Source organism: Ochotona curzoniae, unplaced genomic scaffold, assembly GCF_017591425.1.
Source record: "Ochotona curzoniae isolate NIBS_2020 unplaced genomic scaffold, NIBS_Ocur_1.0 scaffold_1852, whole genome shotgun sequence".
Lineage (NCBI taxonomy): Eukaryota > Metazoa > Chordata > Mammalia > Lagomorpha > Ochotonidae > Ochotona > Ochotona curzoniae.
In genome coordinates, this window is record NW_024467087.1 from 36,559,474 (window position 1) to 36,583,061 (window position 23,588).

The 23,588-nt window shown below is 44.1% G+C and overlaps 1 protein-coding gene across 2 annotated transcripts in view; it reads left to right on the forward strand.

The window, feature by feature from the left end:
• The window catches only part of BTK (Bruton tyrosine kinase), a 42,242-nt gene that overhangs the window by 10,245 nt on the left and 8,409 nt on the right, over nucleotides 1-23,588 (forward strand). For both annotated transcript variants that reach the window (XM_040999429.1, XM_040999431.1), the window contains exons 2-11: nucleotides 735-903; nucleotides 1,400-1,498; nucleotides 6,336-6,404; nucleotides 7,899-7,980; nucleotides 19,878-20,006; nucleotides 20,322-20,389; nucleotides 21,860-22,044; nucleotides 22,448-22,510; nucleotides 23,102-23,156; nucleotides 23,432-23,511. In XM_040999429.1, the coding sequence (XP_040855363.1) occupies nucleotides 763-903; nucleotides 1,400-1,498; nucleotides 6,336-6,404; nucleotides 7,899-7,980; nucleotides 19,878-20,006; nucleotides 20,322-20,389; nucleotides 21,860-22,044; nucleotides 22,448-22,510; nucleotides 23,102-23,156; nucleotides 23,432-23,511 (971 nt within the window). In that variant the 5' untranslated portion in view covers nucleotides 735-762. The remainder of the gene's footprint in view (nucleotides 1-734; nucleotides 904-1,399; nucleotides 1,499-6,335; nucleotides 6,405-7,898; nucleotides 7,981-19,877; nucleotides 20,007-20,321; nucleotides 20,390-21,859; nucleotides 22,045-22,447; nucleotides 22,511-23,101; nucleotides 23,157-23,431; nucleotides 23,512-23,588) is intronic.

The following is a 23,588-nucleotide window of genomic DNA, read 5'->3' on the forward strand; positions in this document are numbered from 1 at the left end:
TTTGTGTGATGCTGCCTAAAAGAACTAATCTGAGCAGAAAAGAGTGGGGGAAGCCACATAACAAAAACTAGTCAGCCCCCAAAATTGTATTTTCAGCTTCAGAGCAGTCTCTATTCTTTTTAGCTCACTCAGTGGGTGATGGGTAAAACAGTTGGGCAACAGTTAACGTGTGTTCGTAACTGCAGGTGCAGCCTCCACATCATTATTAGACCCCTTGGTTACAGACCCCAGTGGGACAATATTTGAAAAACTACATTCACTATCCAAATTCACTGGGAACTGAAAGTGTCATATCTGTCTCAGTGGAGTTCTGGCACCTGCATTATTCCTTCTTGGGGTATCAAGGCCAACAGCTGTGCAGACACTTTGTCTGTTCACAGATTCTACAATTTTTAAAGGGTAGACAGATAAAGCTGCCTCTAGAAATGACCAAATACACAGGCATCTGTTATTTGACATCTAAAGTGTTCCATTGCCTTTCCCAACAACTCAATTTATGTGAATGCACAATATAGTTCTATTGCTTTCTCCCAAACCAGTATGCATCTATAACACTTGAAAACTGACAGGCTGGGTACCATGGAAGGAGGTTGTGGAAGTGGGAAGAAGGCTATTTGCTAGCACTACCCATTTTTGTTTCATTTGAAACTATGTGGTTAGGCTACAGGGTCGGGGGGAACTAGTAGGAATGGGGATTAGTGTACCACGACCTCAAGAACTTTCATTATCAACAGCACACAGTGAACTCCAGAAGGAGAAGCTATGGCTGCAGTGATACTAGAGAGCATCTTTCTGAAGCGTTCCCAGCAGAAAAAGAAAACATCACCTTTAAACTTTAAGAAACGCCTCTTCCTCTTGACCGTGAACAAACTTTCCTACTATGAGTATGACTTTGAACGTGGGGTAAGTCGCCAAGCTAAGAATTCCAAGTTTCAATATTTCAAGAACTCAACCTTAAAACTTAGTTGGGGAAAAAAGGTTGGCAAAGGAAGGCAGACTGGATGCAAGGACATGCAAACTCAGCAAAAATACTTCCTAGCTTCGAACTAGCTACAGCTTCACAGGGACAAAAGTTCAAAAGTGCTAAGAAACCATGCGGGAAACACTTCCATGGAATCTTGCAATTTGTGGGAATGATATCCTAAAGTAGGAAATTGCTTGTTTCTTATGACAAAAGCACGTAGTTACTCAGTCTTCTATACTATTTACCTTCAATTTTGTAGTCCAAGAAGCATAGATTAATAGAAATTGAAGTGCTTTTTACCCCCTAAAACGGCGTATCCTAATAAAGAATGGGCATCAGATCATTATGCTGAATAATTAGAGAATAAAATCTGATCATCCAGTTGCTTAATTGCTCTCAATCTTTCTATATTTTCTTCCTTATTCTCTTTCTCAGAGAAGAGGCAGTAAAAAGGGTTCAATAGATGTTGAGAAGATCACCTGTGTTGAAACAGTGGTGCCTGAAAAAAATCCTCCCCCTGAAAGACAGATTCCGGTGAGTAAAGACCAGTGCCAAAAAGTGGCACAGTGGATGCCTAAGAAACCTGTGAACAGAATGGTGAATCTGTGTGCTGTGAAACAGTCAAGCTTCATATGTAATTTCTCACTCTACCATGTATTTCATTACACCAAGTGTAAGCATCTTTCCTCCATATGTAGAACAGCTTAACCTAGAAAACTTGGAATGCCAATTTTACTTTAAATTTTTTTAAAGCTTTATTTATTTATTATTGGAAAGTCAGATTTACAAAAAGAAGGAGATAAAGAGAGAAAGTTCTTCCATCCATTGGTTCACTCCCCAAATGGCTGCAACAGCAGGAGCTGAGCCAATCCAAAGCCAGGAGATAGGAGCCAGGAGCCTCTTCCGGGTCTCCCACATGGGTGCAAGGTCCCAAGGCTTTGGGCTGTCCTCCACTGCTGGAAAGCAGGGAGCCAGATGGGAAGCAGGGCTGCCGGAATTAGAACCAGCACCCATATGGAATTTTGGCATACAGAAGGCGAGGATTTAACCACTAAGCTACTGTGTACAGGAGTGCCAATTTTAAAATGATGCCACACTGAATTTCTGAAGTGACCGGAAATGAATGGTTTTATATTCCCTCAGTTACTAGGATCAGAATAAATAAGTATATAAACTCAAACTTTCAGAATCCAAGACTGAGTGACACAAGATGATTTAATGTCTCAGTTTCTTCTCTTTTCACTTTCCAAAGCCTCACCATGGTATATGTTCTACTGACTTTTGAGTTGAGGGTTTTTTGCTTACTTATTTGTTTCTTTTGTTTTGTTTAATTATCATTATGGATGACAAGCATTTTACTTCTAGAAGTTTATTTCAGAGGGAAGAAGAAACAGAGAGATTGTCCATCCACTAGCTCACCCTACAAGTGGTTGCAGTGGCCAGAGCTGAGCTCATCTGAAGCCAGGAGCCAGGAGCTTCTTCTGGGACTCCCATGGTGGTGCAGGGTTTCAAGGCTTGGGGCCGTCCTCAACTGTTTTCCCTGGCCAAAAGCAGGAGTTGCATGGGAAGTACAGCAGCTGGGACATGAACCAGTGCCCATATGGGATCCTGGAGCTTGGAGGTGAAGGATTAGTGGTCCCTATAATCTACCTTTTCGATTTAACAATATATGAGTAACTTTTCCCTGAGACAATATTCTTTGATTTCTTGAACTTAGTTGATATTCCCTATCACCTTAATACTATAATTTGTTTATAATTACAGATTTAGATTGCTTCTACTTACTTGATACATAAACCATTTTTGATAAGAATATTCTTCCATGCTATCTCTTTGCACTTTTTTATTCTCTTCCTTGTAATAAACTCCAAAAAGTAAAATTTTGTTCTTTGGGGCCATACTTGTGGCATAGCAAGTAAAACCACTGTCTGCAGTGCCAGCATCCCATCTGGGCAGTGATTCCTGTCATGACTGCTCCACTACCATTTCAGCTCCCTGCTTGTGGCCTGGGAAAGCAGGGGAGGATGGCCCCAAACCTTGAGCCCCTGCGCATGCATGAAAGACCAGGATGATGCTCTATGTTTCTTCCTTTGGCCTAGCCCAGCCCTAGCCATCACAGCGATCTGGGGAGTAACCCAGCAGATGGAAGAACTCTCTCCTTTTTTTCATTGAGGATTTGTCAAATAAATAAACCTTTATAAAATTGTTCCCTTTATATCTATATACTTTGGTCTTTAAATTTTTATTCTATTTTGTTCTATTTTATTCCATTTATACAGAAAGTTGAATGTTTTTAAATTTTTTTTTAAGATTTATTTATTTTTATTGGAAAGTAAGATTCCGGCCCGGCAGTGTGGCCTAGTGGCTAAGGTCCTCTCCTTGAACGTGCTGGGACCCCATATGGGCGTCGGTTCTTATCCAGCAGCTCCACTTGCCGTCCAGCTCCCTGCTTGTGGCCCAGGAAAGCAGTCGAGGACAGCCCAAATCCTTGGGACTCTGCATCCCTGTGGGAGACCTGGAAGAAGTTCCTGGATCCTGGCTTCGGACCGGCATAGCACTGGCCATTGCGCTCACTTGGGGAGTGAATCATCGGATGGAAGATCTTTCTCTCTGTCTCTTTTCCTCTCTGTATATCTGACTTTCCAATGAAAATAAATAAATAATAAAAACATTGGAAAATCAAATTTACAGAGAGAATGAGAGACAGAAAGATCTTCCATCTGCTGATTCACTCCCCAAAGTAGCTGCAACGACCAGAACTGAACCAATCCAAAGCCAGGAGCCTCTTCTGGGTCTCCCACACTGGTGCAAGTTCCCAAGGGTTTGGGCCGTCCTGCACTGCTTTCCCAGGCCACTAGCAGGGAGCTGGATGGAAGTGGGGCTGCCAGAATTAGAACTACCGCCCACATGGGATCCTGGCGCACACAGTGCAAGGATGTTAGCCACTAGGCTACTGTGCCAGGCCTGAAACTTCAATTTCATGCCCTCGTACAAGCTGTGTGTCTGACATTCTCTATTTTCCTATTTTTTTTCCAACAATTGATATCTTAAATATTAGTAAATTTTACAGCCAAGTTGCTGGCTTATTTTGAAATTTTTTCACTTTTACAAGGTTAGGTGATTTCTGCTATTCATTTCAATTTTTTATTTGTGAATTGCCTGCTAATTTTTGGTACATTTTTCTTTGAGATACTTTACTTAATCCTAGTACTATTAAATAAATCTTTGTATGAGAATATTAGTCACTTAACAGCAATAAATGTTGAAAATATTTTTTCCTGGTTATCACTTATTTATTAATTTTGTCTATAATGTTTTTTATAAGGGTTCTAAAGTTCATGTCATCAAATTAGCCCATCATTTTCTTAATGGCTTTAACTTTTATTATCCTATCAGAAAGACTTTACCTCTTAACAGAGTATATCAATAAGTCATTTAGTCAGTCATACTTTCTCCCTCTGTGTGTGTACATTTATATATATGCTTAATATATTTGTTTGCACGGCACAGTGACAGAGATAGAGGGAGCGGCAGTGAGACAGTAAATTGGCTGGTTTACAGCCCAAATAACCACAACAGCCAAGATTGTACCAATCCAAAATCAAGAGCCCAAAACTCCATCCGAGTCGCCCACATGGTGCCAGGTACCTGAGCACCTAGGCCATCATCCGCGGCCTTCCTGGAGACATTAGCAAGAAACTCGATCAGAAGCAAAGGACCCGGGGCTCAGTTAAGCCTCTAATATGTGAAATAGGCATCCAGGTGTCAGCCCAACACACCATGCCAGAATGCTCACCCCTGTTTTGTTGTTGTTAACTATTCATTTATTTATTTTTAAAAGATTTATTTATATTTTTGTTATAAACTCAAATTGACGAGAGGAGAAACTGAAAGACCTCCTGTCTGCTGGTTCACTCACCAAGTGGCCGCAACGGCTGGAGATGAGCTGAAGCCATCTCCGAAGCCAGGAGCCAGGGTCATCTTCTGGGTCTCCCATGAATGGGGCTGATTCCCAAAGGCTTTGGGTCATTCTCTACTGCTTTCCCAGGCCACAAGCAGGGAAGGGAAGGGAAGGGAAAGGAAGGGAAGTGGAGCACCCAGGATATGAACCGGTGCCCATATGGGATCCCGGCACATGCAAGGTGAGGACTTTAGCTACTAGGTTGCTGCCCTGGGCCCAACAATTTATTTTTATTTTTAAGATTTATTTATTTTGTTGTTGGAAAGGCAGATTTACAGAGAGAGGAGGAGACAAAGATCTTCCATCTGTTGAATCACTCCCCAAGTGGCCGCAATAGCTGTGGCTGGGCCAGTTTGAAGACAGAAGCCAGGAGCACCCTCCAGGTCTCCCACATGGGTGCAGGATTGCAAGGCTTTGGACCATTCTGTAATGGTTTCCCAGACCACAGTAGGGAGCTGGACGGGAAGTGGAGTATCCAGGACATGAACCTGCTACTACTTGCAGGTGGAAAATTAGCCAATTAGGCCATCGCACATGCCCCAACCCCCCCCCTTTTTTTTTTAAATTTCTGTTGGAAAGACATATTTACAGAAAGTAGGAAAGACAAAGATTGCAATGACTGGAATTGAGCTGATAAGAAGCCAGGAGCTTCTCCCTGGTCTCTCATGTGGGTGCAGGGACCCAAGGACTTAGCCATCATCAAATGCTTTCCCAGGTCATTAGCAGAGAGCTGGAACTGAAGCGCAGTAGCTGGGACATCAGTTGACACCCATATGGGATGCAGATGCTTGTGGGCAGAGGATTAGCTTGTTGAGCCACCGCACATAGACTAATTCACCCCTTATTTATTTGAAAGTCCGTGTTAGAATCTTCCATCTGCCAATTCAGTCTCTAGATGGATGCAAAGGCCAGCCCAAGGCCAGGAGCCACAAGTTTCTTCTGGGACTCCCATGTGGGTGGCAGAGGCACAAACACCTAGGCCATCTTCCCATGCTTTCTCAGGCCATCAGCAGGGAGTTGGAATGGATGTAGAGCAGGCAAGATTCAAACCAGTGCACATATGGATGCTCACGTTGCAGGTGGCAGCTTTACTCATTAAGCCACAATGCCTGTTTTGATACTAACCTCTGGAAGTTACTTCGGTGTACAGTGTACAACACCTACCTAACCCTTGTCCTTCCCCCAATATTAGGGGTTAAGTGTTCATGCCAGCTCCAATTACTGAGAAATCCCTTCTGCCAGTGATGTGAAATGCCTGAGACTTTCCTGAATATGTGCAATGTCCAAAAACCAGTGTTTTCTTTGTAGCAGAGACCTCTGAAACAGCTCCACAGAAAACTCCTAATACCTATGGAAATCCACCAAAAGCAACAGATCAGCTGATAATCATGCTTTCTTTTTCCGTTATAGAGAAGGGGTGAAGAGTCCAGTGAAATGGAGCAGATCTCCATCATTGAAAGGTTCCCTTATCCCTTCCAGGTGAGTTGTTTTGTCTCATCAGCCTTTGAAAGGACCATGTAATACAGGTGTTAGGGATAGGATGCAGGGAAGACAGAGGGTTACTAGATCCCAGTGAACAGAAGTTGAGGTAGATGAGGAAGCTAGACCAAAAAAAAAAGGGGGGGGGAGGGGACTGACAAGGACTGCGTGTTTGGTGTTTGCATTTCTGTTTTCCCAATCTAACACAGCTTCTCCCAGTCCTTCACCTCCAAAAGAATCCGTGACAGCCCATATCCTTTAACTGTGTGTCTTGTCTATGATAAATGCCTTGAGGAAGATGCTACTTGTTGAGTGAGCATTAGGAGTGGCATTACGAAGTTCAGCACTGGAGAAGGCTTATTAGACTTACAAACCTAAGTCCCTGGAATTGCTAAAGAACCATGTAAGCACTTGGTTGCTAGGTGTAGTGTGAGCCACACAGCAGAGCAGGATCTACAGATTCAGTCTCCAATTTGGCCTACTTCAGTTTGAAGAACTGTAGGCACCATTCTGTGAATGTAGCAACTTCTACCACAGCAAAAGCCAGAAAAGGAAGTAGAAAGTCTCAGGGGAGGGGGCTTTCAGTCATGGATTTCTGAACACATCAAGGCTAACAAACAAACAAAAAAAAAATGCAAAAGGCTCTTCTTCATGTCCTGGTGTTCAACTAAGTTAGAAAACTCTGTAAAGGAGGCCGTGTTTGGAGCATAGTTTTTATGACTTTTTTTTTTTTTAACAAGATAACACTGTTTGGCTGTGCTAGTAAACAGACAATTCAAAAATTAATATTTCACTTTAGAATCCACCATGTGATGCCATTAACTGTAAAAGGGTTGGAGTCATATCTTATAGTTCATGTGTCATCATGATACCTAGCTTGAAGTCTTGTACATCCTAGATGTTCAAGAAATACTGTTCTATAGAAAAAAAAATTAAAGTGAAAAAAAAGAAATACTGTTTGAACTGATGATGGTCCTTAATATAACCTTTACTCTTTATGAGGTTGTATGTGTTCCAAATTTAAATTATTTTGCCTAAATGCCTGGTGGAGGGGTGAATTAGCCATGAAGTGAATTTTTGCTACATCTTATGTAAGTGGATAATCAAGACTCAAGGTATATTAATATGAACCATCACCACTTTTTCTTCTCTTCAAAAGTTACATGATAAATCACAAATTATTACTAATTGACTAAAACAAATCTTATCCCCACCCAGTACAGAGAGAAACATTATGAAGCAAGTTTATCCAAAAATTGAAACACAAATCAAGAGTACTAGAGAGTATTCCAAAAGCTAAGCAACTCTACGTCCTGTGTCCCTGAATGCGAATAGTTCTTCACTATTCAAGCACTACTGCTGACTGAGGATCCTGCTTTTGTTTTCCACACGAGACTGTACAATTTGTACCTTAAGAATAGTTCCTTCAATTTAACTCTTTTTTTTTTTCTTTTTGGAATCCTAACCCTAACTGCTGAGGTCTCTGTGTCTCAGGTTGTTTATGATGAAGGGCCACTTTATGTCTTCTCCCCAACTGAAGAACTGAGGAAGCGTTGGATTCACCAGCTCAAAAATGGTGAGAGTTATGGGAAAACAAGTTAGTTCCCAAGGAAAGAAGGAAGGAAGATGGGAATGAGCGAGAGACAAAGAGTCAGAGATAGAGGCAAGAGGGAAGCAAGGAAGCGAGAAAGCAGGAAGGGAAATAGGAAGGAGAAAGGTAGAACAAAGAAGAATGGATAAAGGGAAGTAAAAAGAGAAGAGGGAAAGAGGCAGAGTGTGAGGGAGTCAAAAACATTTTGTTTTGCCTCAGTATGAATGATACAGCTGTGTTTAACATCACATTATATCAATAACAGGTAACATATTAGACTAAGAATTTCCACTCCCACCACTCTCTAATGCAATTTTGTACCCTCATTTCCATGTTTATAAGAAAGATCCCATCTTTTGTGTGATTACAAAGGTGGTATGGTGCCCAATAGTTACACAATGCTTAAGATCTTGGATATGGAATATGTAGTTCCAAAAATGAAATAGATGATGCATAATAGTGCTTGAATCCACAGTCAGAAAATTCAGTTTCAAGTCCTCCTCTGCCATTCACAAGCTGGGGGACTTGTGGAAAGTAGGATAACAAGCTTTTTTGAAACTAAGCTTCTTCTGAAATGGGAAACGGATGATGACTATTGTACCTACTTTCAGAGTTGTCCCAAGGATGCAGTGAAATAATAGTATATGTGAAAGTATGTGTGAAAGCATGTGAAAAATTCTAAGACACCACACCAGAAAGACTGTACATCTCTTCATTGTGGATAAATATTTCTCATGAAACTATTCTGTATTCCTCACTTCCTGAAGCTGTAAACTTGAACATATTTTCAGCATTATATATATGGCCTAAATATAGGCTATATAGCAACTTCAGATAAACCTGACTATAAATATTTGTATCCCAGGATGAATGCACACATATTTGTGTGTATATATAGCCACATGTCAAGTGACTGAGAGATTAACTGGTTGAATTGACATCAGGAAAGGCTGGCTGGAGAAACAGGAAGAAAGGCAGACTGATAGCAGCATGGTTAGCTTATTGCACAATAGCTGTTTGTCATAATTAATGTTTAGATTCTGATAGTGGTGGGTTAAAACAGCCTTATTCACTGTCTTCAATGCAAGTATGATTGGTCTTAGTTATTTTTAAAAATTACTTCTTTATTTATTTTTATTTCCCCTGATCCCTTCCCAAATCCCCTCCCCCTACTGAATTCCCTATATTATTACTATAGTGTACTTCATAAACAGTCACATGTTCATGACTGCAGGCATGGGCAATGGCAGAGAGTCCAGCCTCCCATTGTCCAGATACAGCTAATAGTTTCAATGGGAGTCCATCTTTGATCTGGAAGTAGAAATGCATACTGCATCTCCTCACATCTGGACATTATAGTCTCCATGACAGTCACCACGCATCCCTCTTTTTTTTTTTTAAAGATTTCTTTTTATTATTTTTTTATTAGAAAGGCGGATATACAGAGAGGAGAGACAGAGAGAAAGATCTTCCATCCGATGATTCACTCCCCAAGTGAGCACAACGGCCGATACTATGCCGAGCCAAAGCCAGGAGCCTCTTCCGGGTCTCCCACGCGGGTGCAGGTTCCCAAAGCTTTGGGCCGTCCTCGACTGCTTTCCCAGGCCACAGGCAGGGAGCTGGAAGGGAAGCGGGGCTGCCGGGATAGAACCGGTGCCCACATGGGATACCGGGCGTGCAAGGCAAGGACCTTAACCACTGCGCCACCATGCCGGGCCCGCCACGTATCCCTCTTAAATGAAAAGCCACAATACAAAATCAACAACAGAAAGGAAAATAGAAATTTACAACACCATGAATTTCTCAAGAGGTTTTGATAATTCAACAGTCCTGTATTGCTGGCAATCCCAAATCCACTGGCTGCTATAGTCCACCTTAGTGTCTCTGTCTGCCCAGATCTTCACTGCAAATGATTGGCTGCGGTAGTTGATCAATTTGTTCTGTCCTCCATCCTCTGTTGTGGTACCAGGTGTCCTCTGGAGGCTCCAATGTACTGCCATATCCTCCATGTGCACCTGGATATGCTATCCACTGCTCCATCTAAGACACTGAGGAGGTCCAGCTCTGACACAGGCACTAAACAGTCAACCCATGGAACCTGCAATTCTCTCCATGGTTAGGGTTCTGAGTCCAGCAGCAATTCAGTTGGTAGGGAATCACCCAAGAAACCTCTGAGGCCATTCCAGACCTGATGCTTGTGTATGTTTGCCAATACAGAGTCTGGCACCATCTGGCACCCAAATCAGCCTACACACACACACTGGTAGTTGCAATTGCTGGGTCACTTCTGCATCCAGCCCCATGTTTTACCCAAACCAAAGGGTGTTGGATTCCAACCCTATTCTGCCCACCAAATGCTCAGCCTCTATGTAAACCAGTGGGAACTGCAGCCTTGTCAGAGTGACCCACAAAACCCCCACCAGGCCCACCCCTGTCGTGGTTCCTATGCTTGCCAATATGTATAGCAGACTGGTCCCATTCGTTCCACATCCCATTCGGCTCTCATACATGTTGATGGATATTGAAGCCCAGTTCGTCCCAACCAGCCCCACTATCCAATCCACACTGGTGCCAGCGGATGCCACTGTCTGTTTAGGCCATGCCTGTGCCTGACAGAATTTAGCCCCTGTGATAGCATCTGTCAGCTGATGCTGCAGCAAAGCCCAATTAGTCCACACCGACACTGGCTTATGCTTGTACCAGAAGGCAGTCAGCACAGCCTGGCTTTTCCCTGATCCTGTTCACATGTAGGCCATCGGATGTGGCCCTGCCTGGCCTGATCTGCCCCATCCCAGCTCTGATGCTCACCAGTGGGAGTAGTGACCCAGCAGGGAGGCCTTCGCATCTCTCTCACTGGGGACCTCTCCACCACCACCCGTGTTTCACATGTGCTGGTTGGGTGCTGCTGCCCAGTCTGTCAAAACCACCTCACCTTGACATTTGCCAGTGGGTGCTATAGCCTGCCCACCCCCAGTTCCAGCTCACGTTGGTGGGGATACAGCCTAGTCCAGCCCTGCCAGCCCCCGATCCTGGCCCTTATGTGGACTGGCTGATATTGCACCCCGACCCAGCCTGACCCACACTCTATTCTGGCACTCGGATTCACCAATTGGTGACATGAACTGGTTCAGTCTGGCCTGCCCCAGACCTGTACCAAATGTATGCCAGTGGGTACCGTATTTTGGCCTGGTCTGGACTGTTCCCCATCTTGGTTCTTGCACTCACTTGCAGGGAGCGTGTCCCAACAGAAGAGGTTCTCTGGTCTCCTCCATCCAGATCTCTCCCAATGCCAGATTTCACGCACACTTGTGGGTCCATGGGCCAGCCCTACTTAGTCCACTTCCTGTCCTAGCAGGGACAGTGGCCTTTCCTCACTGGCCCTCACCCATTCCAGTTCTTGTTGTTGGTCGCTACAGCCCAGCCAAGCCTGATCCATACCCAGAAACAGCTCACACATGGCTCAGCAGGGGCAGAGACCTGACCTAACCCATCCTATACATACCCTGGTTCTCCTGAGCACCAGTATGTGCTTGATTCTAGCCCAGTCTGGAACATCCCACACCCAGCCCACACACATGCCAAGGGTCTCAACAGCTATATCCAGACCAGACTGCAGTCCCCACCCTAGTCCTCGTGTTCTCCAATGAGGATCACACCCCGGCTAGGGTATCCCCTTAGCTCCCCAGCCAGGCCTGCTCCCCTCCACAGATTTCACGCATGCCAGTGCTCTAACCCCACCTGGCATAGCTCCCATCCATCTTAAACTTTGCCTTCGGATGCTGTAGCCTGGCCTGACCTAGCCAGCCCCTAGACCCAGCTCTCACTTGGGTACTGCAACCTGGCCCTGCTCAGTCTACTCCCATCTCTGGCTCATGTGAGCCAGTAGGTGCGATACTCTAGCCCAGCATGACCTGCACTCTGGCCTGGTTTCTGTACTCGCCAGTGGGCTAAGATCTGCTTGGCCCTTCCCTGTCCGCCCCCTTCCAAAACAAACCCACACACTTGCTAACGGGTGGGGCTACCTTGCCCAGCTTGCCTGACCCCTAGACCTGGAACACATGCTCACCAATGGGAGCTGTGGCACAGTAGGGGAGTCTCCCAGTTTCCCCACTCAACCCACTCCCAGACCCAGATCTCACATGCTTCAGCAGGTGCTAGGACCTTGTCCTACATAGCCTGCCCCCCGCATCTTGGCCTTTGTTTGGCTGGTGGATGTTGAAGGCAGGTCTGCACTATATCCTGTTTTAGGATACATATGCAGGTGCTGCAGCTTGGACCTGCCCAGCCTGTTCTCAGTTCCAGTACCCATGAGTGTTGGCAAGTTCCATGTTCACTCCTAGTTCAGCCAGTCATCACCCCAACTCTTGAGCTAACCAGTGGGATTTGTATTTCCATAGGTTTGGGCCTACTTATCCCCCACAGAATCTACCCCCGGGTCTGGTTCTCTTGCGTGCTGGTTAGTGTCATGGCCCTGCCTGATGTGACATGTCCCCTGTTCTGACACTCAATCAGGTACTTGGATCTAGGTCTGCTAGACAGGTCCCCAGCCATGGCTGTCATGTGATATGGCAGTGATGGTCAGTGATGCTCTGAGCTAACAAGCCCATTTCAGGACTCCCATTTAGTTTGATGAATCAGTCTGACCAACACAGATCTTCCAATTTCTCCCCTCAATGCCACCAGGTCTCAGACCCCTCGCTTACCAGCTAGTATTGTGACCCTATTGTTGAATGTCCTTCAGGATTAATTCCTCACTTTCACATATGGTATCCATATCCATGGATGTCCCTAGGAGGCAATATTTTGTCACCCCAACTCCTCAGAGCTCATTGTTGGGCAGCAAGCGGGCAAAGCTGGGTGCCCAAAGGGCGCACTGGCTGCCCATGGAATAAAGATGGTGACAGCTGCTTAAAAAAATGGCTGGGGGGGCACAATCTTGGTCAATGAAGAGGAGTTCTGCTCTGCGTGCTCGACTTGCTGGTTTTAGTTATAATGACTAAGTCTTTCAAACTGAGAAAACAGGATAAAGGAAGAGAAGGGTCATTTATTGAATTTTTGGTGAATGTCAGACTCTGAACTAGATTACTTTGTATTATTTAATTTGATTTTCAGAACATTTGGCTAAAACCAACAACTAATGCTCAATAATACGTACTTACTATCTCCCACTCTGTTTACCAAATGATGAAAATGTATTAGCTCAGTTAAACCGCACAATACATTTATGAAATATATATTATTCACCTATTTATAGAAAAGGCAACTGAAGCTCAGAGAGATTATTATGTCATTTGCTCCTCGGCATGTAGCTACTGCATAGTACAGCCTGAATTCTTACCATATCCCTGGGTCTGTATGATCCAGAAACCCAAATGCGTAGTTTTATGACACTTGATTTCCAAGCCTAGAAATTTCACATGAAATTGATTGGAAAATATTCCAGGTAAGGTCATGTTGAGTGCTATAAATAGGTGATACCCTGCTCTGTACAACTCAATTTTTTGCATATTTTGGGGTGAGGGGCCTGGTTTACTCCCAAGAGTACCAAATGAGCAAACTGGTCCATAGTACTTATTATGATCCAGACCCTACTGTACATTTTATGTATTTGTTAATTTATTCTTCATATTAGCCATATGTGACAATTATTTTTAATATTTCCATATTACAGATAAAAACACTGAGGTACACAGAGGACAAGTAACTTGCTCAAGGGCACTGAGCACATGGCAGGATCAAGCTTTAAACTAAGATTCCAGACTTATGCTCTGAAACAATGTCATTTCTAAACTAGGGAAATATTTTTTGAGGGAGACTAAGCTCCAGAGGGCATACACACAAATATGTTTAAAATTTTTGTGGCAAATTGAATTAAAAGATAAGTTAATGTTGGTGCAAAACATTTTTGAAATCCTTTCATGTGAAGGATCACCAAAAGCTTCATAAAAATGCATATTATGAGAAAGCTATACATGGATTTAAAAAGTACTTTTTACCAATATAAATTTATCTTTTGAAAATATTTATTTATTTATTGGAAGGGTAGAATTTCAGCAAGAGAAAGAGATTTTTCGTCCACTGATTTACTCCCCGAAATGGCTGCAACAGCCCAAGGTTGGGCCAGGCTGAAGTTAAAGGCCAGGAACTCCATTTGGATCTCCCACATGGGTGGTAGTCCCCAAGGATTTGAACCATTACTCATTACCTTTCTGGGCAAATTAGCAAAAAGATAAATCAGAAGCAGAGCATTCAAATGTGCACTCTGATAATGGGATGCCAACGTTTGTATGTGGCAGCTTAATGTATTGTATCACAGTGTTGGTCCATCTCCATAAACTTTTTGAAGCACCTTCAAATATTTGTACTTCTCTGGTTCATTCCACAGTGTATCATACAACACTTTGCACATTGAAATAAAGCAATGCATCATTTTTGAGATATGATTTTTCCATGGGAGTGAACAACAATAACAATTTAGGCTCCACACTGATGGGTAGCTAAGATTCAGTTTGAACATTTGGACATCTGTTGAGGCAGAAAGAGTATGGAATGTTTGTTAGTAGCTCCTCTATACTTCAAACACATTAACTTTAAAACCAATTGTGATGGTGTAGTCCAACAAAGATTTCTTGAGTGCTCACTCACTATATTCAAGGTGTGAGTCATAACGGTGGGTAGGATTATCTGGCTTGTTAGCTTGGTTTATCAACTCCCATGTTAACCTTATGTTGATTATGCACTGCTATTAAGTTTGTCAGCTAAGTAAAATAATAACAAACCAGAAAGGAAGCAAAAACAAATAGAAACACCACTCTTCAGCTGTGGCAGCAGTGTAAGTTGAGAGTATAGCTAAATAGTTTTGCCTTCTCTTCCCTTATTTGTCACTGAAAGTGATTTTCATCCAGTTATTCCACCTGAGTATGTGTCTTGTTGAATCTACTCAGAAAGACAAAAGGAGCCACAAAGTAGGCACCTTCCAAAACATTCCATTTCTGGGAGATTTAGATTCAAGTCCTGAGAGGCCAGGACATCTCCAGGGGCCAGTGGTGCCAGCAGTGCCATTCTAGTGATGGTATCCCATTTTGGGGTAAAATGTATCAACTATAAATCACTAACATGAAAAGGAGACCACATCAAAGATACTGGCTACCTCTGGTGGTATTGAATATGAAGGGGCAGAGCCCTCTGGGGTCCTAGAGCTGAGTAGGTAACATGGTATAGACAAGTGCGGTTTGCTGTATACCTTAAATCGGTGCACATTATTAGGTGTAAGTTATACTTCAATTTTTTAAAGATTTTAAGCCAATCCAAAGACAGGAGCCAGGAGCCTCTTCTGAGTCTCCCAAGCTGTTGCAGGATATCAAGACTTTGAGCCATCCTCCATTGCTTTCCCAGGCCACAATCAGGAGCTATATGGGAAATGGAGCAGCCAGGACACTAACTAGTGCCCATATGGAATTGTAGCATGTGCAAGGCAAGGATTTAGCCACTGAGTCATTGCACCAGGCCCTATACCTCAATAACATACCATAATATACCATAATAATATACCATAAGCAGGGAGCTGGATGGGAAGTGGAGTAGCCAGAACTCAAATAGGCACCCATATGAGATGGCAGCACCAAAGATGGAGGCCCAGCCTGCTGTGCCACAGTGCCAGCCCTTCATCCTTGAGTCAACTCAGACTTTACAATAAGCAAGTTACCTGACAAAACAACAGCCGACATTAGGTAGAATGACTCATGCAAGTCTGAAACACTTTGAGACATTATCCTGATAAACTTGCATGGTAGAAACCAACCCATGAAATGCTCAGAGAACATGACTAATCATTAGTGCATCCCAAACAGGGCTGGCCCTGTGCATTGGTGAAGCAACTTGTCTCCTCTAACCCTCCCACTTGGACACCCTGCTTTTGCAATCCTCTCCAAATTGGCTGGAAATACCAGCTCTGGAGTAAATAATGAAAGAAGGCATGTCACCCTCAATGCATTTCTTAAAGGGGTAGAAAATATTTGGGAATGCAGGGAAGGTTCTGAATGAGTATGCTAGAGGTGAGAAGGGCAGGAAGCTTTGCTCCCCTCATTAATGTATTCATACGGATGAGTTGATCAGAGCCAGCTGTGGACTGGCAGCCAGAAGACCTTTGAGGTTTCAAATTCCTGATCAAAGGGGAGTGGTATGGGCGTAGGAGGCAAAGGTGGAGGTAGTGGGAGCAGGCATTTCAGTTAGGGAAGGGCAGTAGTGACATTGTCCAGATCATCAGTACCTAGTATAATAAAAGGCAGACAGACCTGTGTTGGATCTTATCAAGTTCTTCAAGTTCTCCAGGGGCAAGCATTTGGCTTACTGGCAATGTCTCAGATAGGACGTACACACTCCATATCGGACTGAGTGGGTTCAAGTCCCAGCTCCTGTGTCAGGTTGCCACCCTGGAAGCCACTCTACAAGGTCTCAAGTAGTTGAGTCCCTGTCACCCATGGAGACCAGATTGAGTTTTCACTCCTAATTTTGACTTCAGCCACTCTTAGGAGTGAATCTGCAGATGGGAACCACTGGTAAGATTCCCTTACCCACTGGTTCCCATCTCTCTTCCTCTCAATTTTTTTTTAAGCCAGAGGTTCTCTGTAGGCAATGCAGCTGCTTTATAGCCCGCACCATATCTGAACAGCTCTTACCATCCTGCGAACAGTCATGGTGAAGAGGAGTGTTGGGAAAGTGGGAAGAAAGCTGAGAACAGGGGAGAGTGGTTACAAGTCTTTAAGTCCACATCAAGGAAAGTATCAAAATATAACTTTTCGAAAAACAGTACTTTAGTGTGTTTAATGTTCTCACTTCTTGGCCTTTTGGTTAAGATCAAGTGTAGTCTGTTTAGTGTAAACTATACCTGTAGTCTATTTAGAATAAACTCATCCTCTCCCAATGTTATGTGAAGAGGACTGTGACTAGCAAGTTCTGCAGTGCCACCAGTGGCTAGCTTGCCACAGTCCCTTTTTGCCAGCAGAGTAATGAATTAGCATTCGGAGGGATGAAAAGTAAACATAGTAAAAGCAAAGTTCATTGCAGTCACTCCAAAGGAGGACCAGGCTGGGGGAGAGCATGTGGGACGCTGCTTCTCTACTCTGTGACTTTATCCTTCGACTATGAGGGACTTTGATAACGGGGCACTGTGGCTCTCTTTGTGATTGACAGCTGGCAGTGGCATACTTTCGGGCTCTCTATACATGTGGCTGCAAACCAGACTTCTCCGTTTAGCCTTGCAAGCTGAATGCCACACAGAGATGACACCAACAGAAAATCCACCCAGCAGGCACAGCAAGCCAGGCAGCATTTTAGGGCCTGTACCACTTGGTTGGTGGGTGAGACCAGCAGGGGGTTCAGCCCAGGGCTCCAGGTCCAAGATCCTGGTGAGCATGAGCTGCACCTGGGCTAGGTTCACCTAATTTAGCAAATGAAATTGCAATGTGGACTGTCTTGGGTGAAACTCGACAGAGAGCAGCATCTTTGGATTGATCCCTGGAGTCTTGCCTCTGCCCAGATGCTCACGTCTAATTATCTACCCCAAAAAAAGGGCTTGAGCTGTTTTCTATGGTTGAAAGCTTTTGCTTTTGTTTTCATCTTAGTTGCTTACAGTTTTGTGGGAAGCTTAGCAATAACCACTGAAATACCCCTGTGCTCAAATGTGCATGTTCTCAGCCCCGCCTGGGTCTCTGTCATAGTGTTTACTATGGTCAGCTGTTACACTATCTTTACTTCTCCCAGTATCTTTTTTCTTTTAGATACAAAAATTTGTTTTGAAAGAGTTAGAGAGATAGAGAAAGAGAGATATAGCTTCCATCTGCTGATTCATTCCCCAGATGGCCACACTGGCTAGAGCTGGACCAGACCAAAGGCAGGTGGCAGGAACTTCAGTTTGGTCTCCCATGTAGGTGGTAGGAGCCTAAGCAATGGGGCCATCTTACACTGTTTTTCCCAGGGCATTAGTAGGAATCTCAATCTAAAATGGAGCATCCAGAACACAAACTGGTATACAAATAGACTGCAGGCTCTGCAGGCAGTGGGCAGCTTTACCTACTACATCGCTAGATGACTTTTCTCATTCACTGCCTGATAAGATTCTTATGATGCCACAAGTGTTGGTAATAGTGCTACTGAGTTCCTCCTAGCTGCAATCTACTCTTTGCAAAGTGCGTTGGCTTTTGGGACCTATTTTGAGCCTCTTAACAGTGTGAAGGAAATGAAACTTCTGCCTTTATCTCTGCCAACAGGCTCAGCCCAGCTCAGGGATCCTAGAAAGATTGGACAAAATCACCTTCATTCCCCAACCCCCCCGGCTCAGGTCTATTGACTGTTCTATGAATATAAGAGCCCAATACAGAAGTTCTCATTAAGGCAAATATTCCTAAAGGATCACTCAGGGAACAACGAAATGGCTGTGTTAAAAGCTGGGAGTTGGGCCCGGCGCGATGGCACAGTGGTTAAGGTCCTCGCCTTGCACGCCCCGGGATCCCATATGGGCGCCGGTTCTAATCCCGGCAGCCCCACTTCCCATCCAGCTCCCTGCCTATGGCCCGGGAAAGCAGTTGAGGATGACCCAAAGCTTTGGGACCCTGCACCTGCGCATGGGAGACCCGGAAGAGGCTCCGGGCTTCGGACGGCCGTTGCGCTCACTTGGGGAGTGAATCATCGGACGGAAGATCTTCCTCTCTGTCTCTCCTCTCTGTATATCCGCCTTTCCAATAAAAAAAAAAAATCTTAAAAAAAAAAAAGTTGGGAGTTGGGGCGGGCATAGTGGTGCAGTAGGTTAAGCTGATGCTTGGAATACCTGCATCACATATTGGAGTTCCAGCTTGTGTCCTGGCTACTCTGTGATTCCCATCCAGCTTCCCACTAACACATTCTGGGAGGCATCATGTGATGGCCCAAGGAGATCTCTCTCCCTGCCATCTGTATGGGAGAGCCAGCCAGATGGAATTCTGGCCTCCTGGCTTCCACGTGACCTGAACCTAGCTGTTTTCAGGCATTTGGGAAGTAAAGCAGTGCATGAAAGATCTCTGTCCATCTCTACGTGTGTATGCCTTCCAAACAGATGAAAATAAATAAATAAGCATCTTCTTTTTTAAAGTTGGGGTAAAGGGCAGACATTGGGCACAATGGTTAAGTCTCAGAGTGCCCGAGTTTGTGCTCAGGCTCCACTCACTTTTAGGCTTATTACTAATGTACACCCAGAGAGGCAGCAGGTGATGAAGCAGCTCATCTTTGCCTCTCGTGTAGGACACCTACGTTGAGTTCCAGGCCCCTGACTTCAGCTTAGCTCAGTCATGACTGTTGCAGGGATTTGGGGAGTGAACTGGTAGATAAGAGATTCTCTCTCACTCACTCGCATCCTTTCTTTCTCTCAGTGTGTGTGTGTGTGTGTGTGTGTGTGTGTGTGTGTGTATGTGTACACATGCAGTCTGGTTTTCACTGCCTTTCAAATAAAATAAATTAAAATAAATAAAATAAAATGGAAAATAAAAGGAGTGAGAGTTTGGCTTAAGCACACTGTTTCCTTTATCTGGGAAACAAACACCATCATCAACACCTGCCTTGCAGAAAGATTACAATGACTACCGGTAAAATACAGATAATTTTTCTGTTGGCTTCTAGAGCCATCAGATACTTTTCTCATGTGGGTCAGAGATGACAGACCACTAGAGAACCACACAGGAAGTGTCCAGTGCCAGGGACCAGGCAAGTAGGCTCATCATGTGACCAGTTGGTTCTGTGGTATACTTTTTTGCAAATTGGACAATTATTTGAAGCTTACCACATCAGAGGGTGGAAAGATGCAAACAGTGGGTTCCCTGTGTCAGTCATGATCTCTCTCTTCTCTTCTACAGTAATCCGGTACAACAGTGATCTGGTACAGAAATATCACCCTTGCTTCTGGATCGATGGGCAGTACCTGTGCTGCTCTCAGACAGCCAAAAATGCCATGGGCTGCCAAATTTTGGAGAACAGGAATGGAAGTAAGAAATCTGATCAGTACAACTTCTTCCTCCTTTAATTCACTCACCCTAGGGGTGGCCAAACCCAGGAACAATGTGTAAGGTTGTACATTTTGGCCACTGCACCAATGGGCCTGGAAGAGACGATTAGTAGGAATGGAAATCTAGTTGGTAATTTGTTCTCCACGCCACTGACTTGGGGGACTGTGTGAACCCAGACACATTTTCCTAGCTTGCCTAAAGGTACTGTGTATGACAACAGAGTCTTCGAGGAAGTCTGTTCCTTGGAGCCTTCCTAAAATGTATTGTATGTCATCACTGACTTCTGTGTTGCAGGCTTAAAACCAGGGAGTTCTCACAGGAAGACGAAGAAACCTCTGCCGCCAACACCAGAGGAGGACCAGGTATAAAGCGAAATAGGGGACTGCTAGCATTAAATGGAAATTTACAACCAAACCATGAAAACACATCAGAGTCCCGGAATTCCACTACCACTAGGCAGTGTTGATATTCTTGTACGGAAGATTCCTTCTTCTAATTAGAACTTTCTCTTCAGTGGAAAGAGAGAGGGCTACTAAGTAGTTTTTGACAGCCATGGAATTCATTCACCTGGTTAAAATTAAACCTAACTTTAAAAAAAGATTTATTTATTTTTGTTGCAAAGTCAGATATACAGAGAGGAGGAAAGACACAGAGGAAGATCTTCCGTCTGTTGATTCACTTCCCAAGTGGCTGCAACAGCTAGAGCTGAGCCGATCCAAAGCCAGGAGCCTCCTCTGGTTCTCCCACATGAGTGCAGGGTCCCAAGGCTTTGGGTCATCCTCGACTGCTTTCCCAGGCCACAAGTGGGAAGTGGAGCTGCTGAGATTAGAACCGGTACCCATATGGAATGCTGGTACATGCAAGGCGAGGACTTTAGCTGCTAGCTTAACATGCTGGGCCCAAAAAAGCCTAACTTTTAAGTGAAAAGTATTTTCACTATAAAGCTGAAAGAATTTAACTCTGTACATTCATACACACAATTTTTTTTAAAAAAAGTTTATTTATTTATTTTTATTGGAAAGGTGGATATACAGAGAGGAGGAGAGGCAGAGAGAAAGATCTTCTGTCCGATGATTCACTCCCCAAGTGGCCGCAACAGCTGGAGCTGAGCCAGTCCAAAGCCAGGAGCCAGGAGCTTTCTCTGGGTCTCCCATGCGGATGTAGTTTCCCAAAGCTTTGGGCAGTCCTTGACTACATTCCCAGGCCACAGGCAGGGAGCTGGATGGGAAGCAGGGCCGCCGGGATTAGAACCGGCACCCATATGGGATCCTGGCACATTCAAGGCAAGGACTTATCTGTTAGGCTGTTGTGCCAGGCCCCATACACACAATGTTTAGATTCTATTGCTATCATTTAATTTTAGACTTGATTTGAAGGATTTCTTCCAGATTTTTCTTATATATCATAAGGAACTAGGGCAGGTATTATTCTATTAATTTTACAGAGAGGTAAACCAAGTTTCAGCCAGTTATTAGTTCTACCTCCTAGTTAAGAGCTGAGCACATTTCCTGAAGTTGGCCGTATGTAGTTTTTGCACAGAGAGCTTCAGAGACTGATGCCTGGGTCCCACTTCCAGAGATTATAACTGGCATGTGCGAAACTGCCTGGACTTTGGCACTGTTAGACTCTCTCCAGATGATCTTCATGTGCATCTCCAGTGTTGAGAATACCTGGGTTAGTGCTTAAAGATGATATTGAAGGAATGTTGAATAAATCTTTTATTATGTTTGATTTGGGCTTAGAATGGAGACACTAGTAAACTGGAGAGTCAGGAGAGGACAGTGCTTAATATATAGCCCCCTCCTTTGTTTTATCTCCTATCTGCTATACAGATCTTGAAAAAGCCACTGCCTCCTGAGCCAACAGCAATACCAGTCACAAGTGAACTGAAAAAGGTGGTAGCCCTTTATGATTACATGCCAATGAATGCCAATGACTTACAGCTGCACAAGGGCGAGGAGTATTTTATCCTGGAGGAGAGCAACTTACCATGGTGGCGAGCACGAGATAAAAATGGGTGAGTCCATGCCAGCCCTTCTTGAGCTTTGCACCTGCCTATTCCACACACATGCCAAGTACTGCAGCATAGATTCTGCTCAATAGTCTGATCAGAGCATATTTTTCTCACACCAAAGAGAATATGTTGTAATTCTATATAGGTATGTAATTCTATATATGGCTGGTCCCCCTTTCCTGAGGCTCCACTCTAGCGCGTGGATAGTCAGGACAACACATGCAGAAGCTGCACACTTCACTGGCCTAACCATCCACAGTCATAAGGGTCATCTTTGAAAGAGAAAAGTCATTGACATGCTTCCTTGTGGAATTGGTTCTGAACTCAGATATGTGGACATATGAGAACCTGTTTCCCCTGAGGTCAGGCACATGCTGGATGATCTGTCACATTGTCTCCTTTACAGGCAGGAAGGTTACATTCCTAGTAACTATGTCACCGAAGCAGAAGACTCCATAGAAATGTATGAGTGAGTATGCTTGTGCTTAAATGTACAATTGTCCAGGAGTAACATAAGAGAATATATAATTTTCTATGCTTTCAACAAAATTTTTTTAGATTTCAAGATACATACTAAAACTAGTGCCAACTGGATCAAATGATGCCAGCACCCCAAGTTTGTGTCTATGACTAACCTTCATTCTAAACACCCTTTGCTTATGAGAATTGGGAAATCACCATGCACTCAAACCCAGAAGAATCACATTCAGAACAAACTGTTGACAACCTGATGGAAAACAACTGGAAGATGAAAAGGACCAAACTTCCACCATTGTCCTCTTTCACCTGATCATGGGCTGTCTTTGAGTGTTCTGGTCCCTCATCTCTTCCCTGAAACCCCTACTGTCTGCTTTTGCCCTCTATTCCCCATTCCCATGGGTCTGCAGTGCCAACCTGGGTTTGGGAAAGGGACACTGTGTGCTGCACATTGGAAAGATACTCAAGGAATAGTTTGAGAACAGTGACTGAATTCCTAGCAGAGACCAACTCTGGAGGGTACTTGGACCTCTGAGCTGTCCTCAACAGAGTCCAGATCCACTCAAACTCTCTCCCCCTATAGGTGGTATTCCAAACACATGACTCGGAGTCAAGCTGAGCAACTGCTCAAGCAAGAGGTAAGTGCATAACCACAAGCTAATGGCATTCTCCTTGCATGGTGAGTGAGTTTCTTGGATGGAGGGTCTGCTCTGCAATCCATGTTTATGCTAGGTGCCATCATCTGGGGTACCAATCCCACTTTGCAGTATTAAAAACAGTGCAGCCACAGTTCACATGTGGAACTTGGCAGTAAAACAATAAACTGTTTCTATTTTATCTCAGGATTGGGCAGGTGGGATGCAGAATGTGGATGCAATTTCTTCTACAGTCAGCTTAGTTTTTATTGTTTCAGGGAAAAGAAGGAGGTTTCATTGTCAGAGACTCCAGCAAGGCTGGAAAATACACTGTGTCTGTGTTTGCCAAGTCTACAGGGTAAGTACTGCTGTTCCAGGACAGGAGTGCCCCTCCCACTTCCTCTAGTCTTTGAACTCAAAACTCCCATCTCCCAT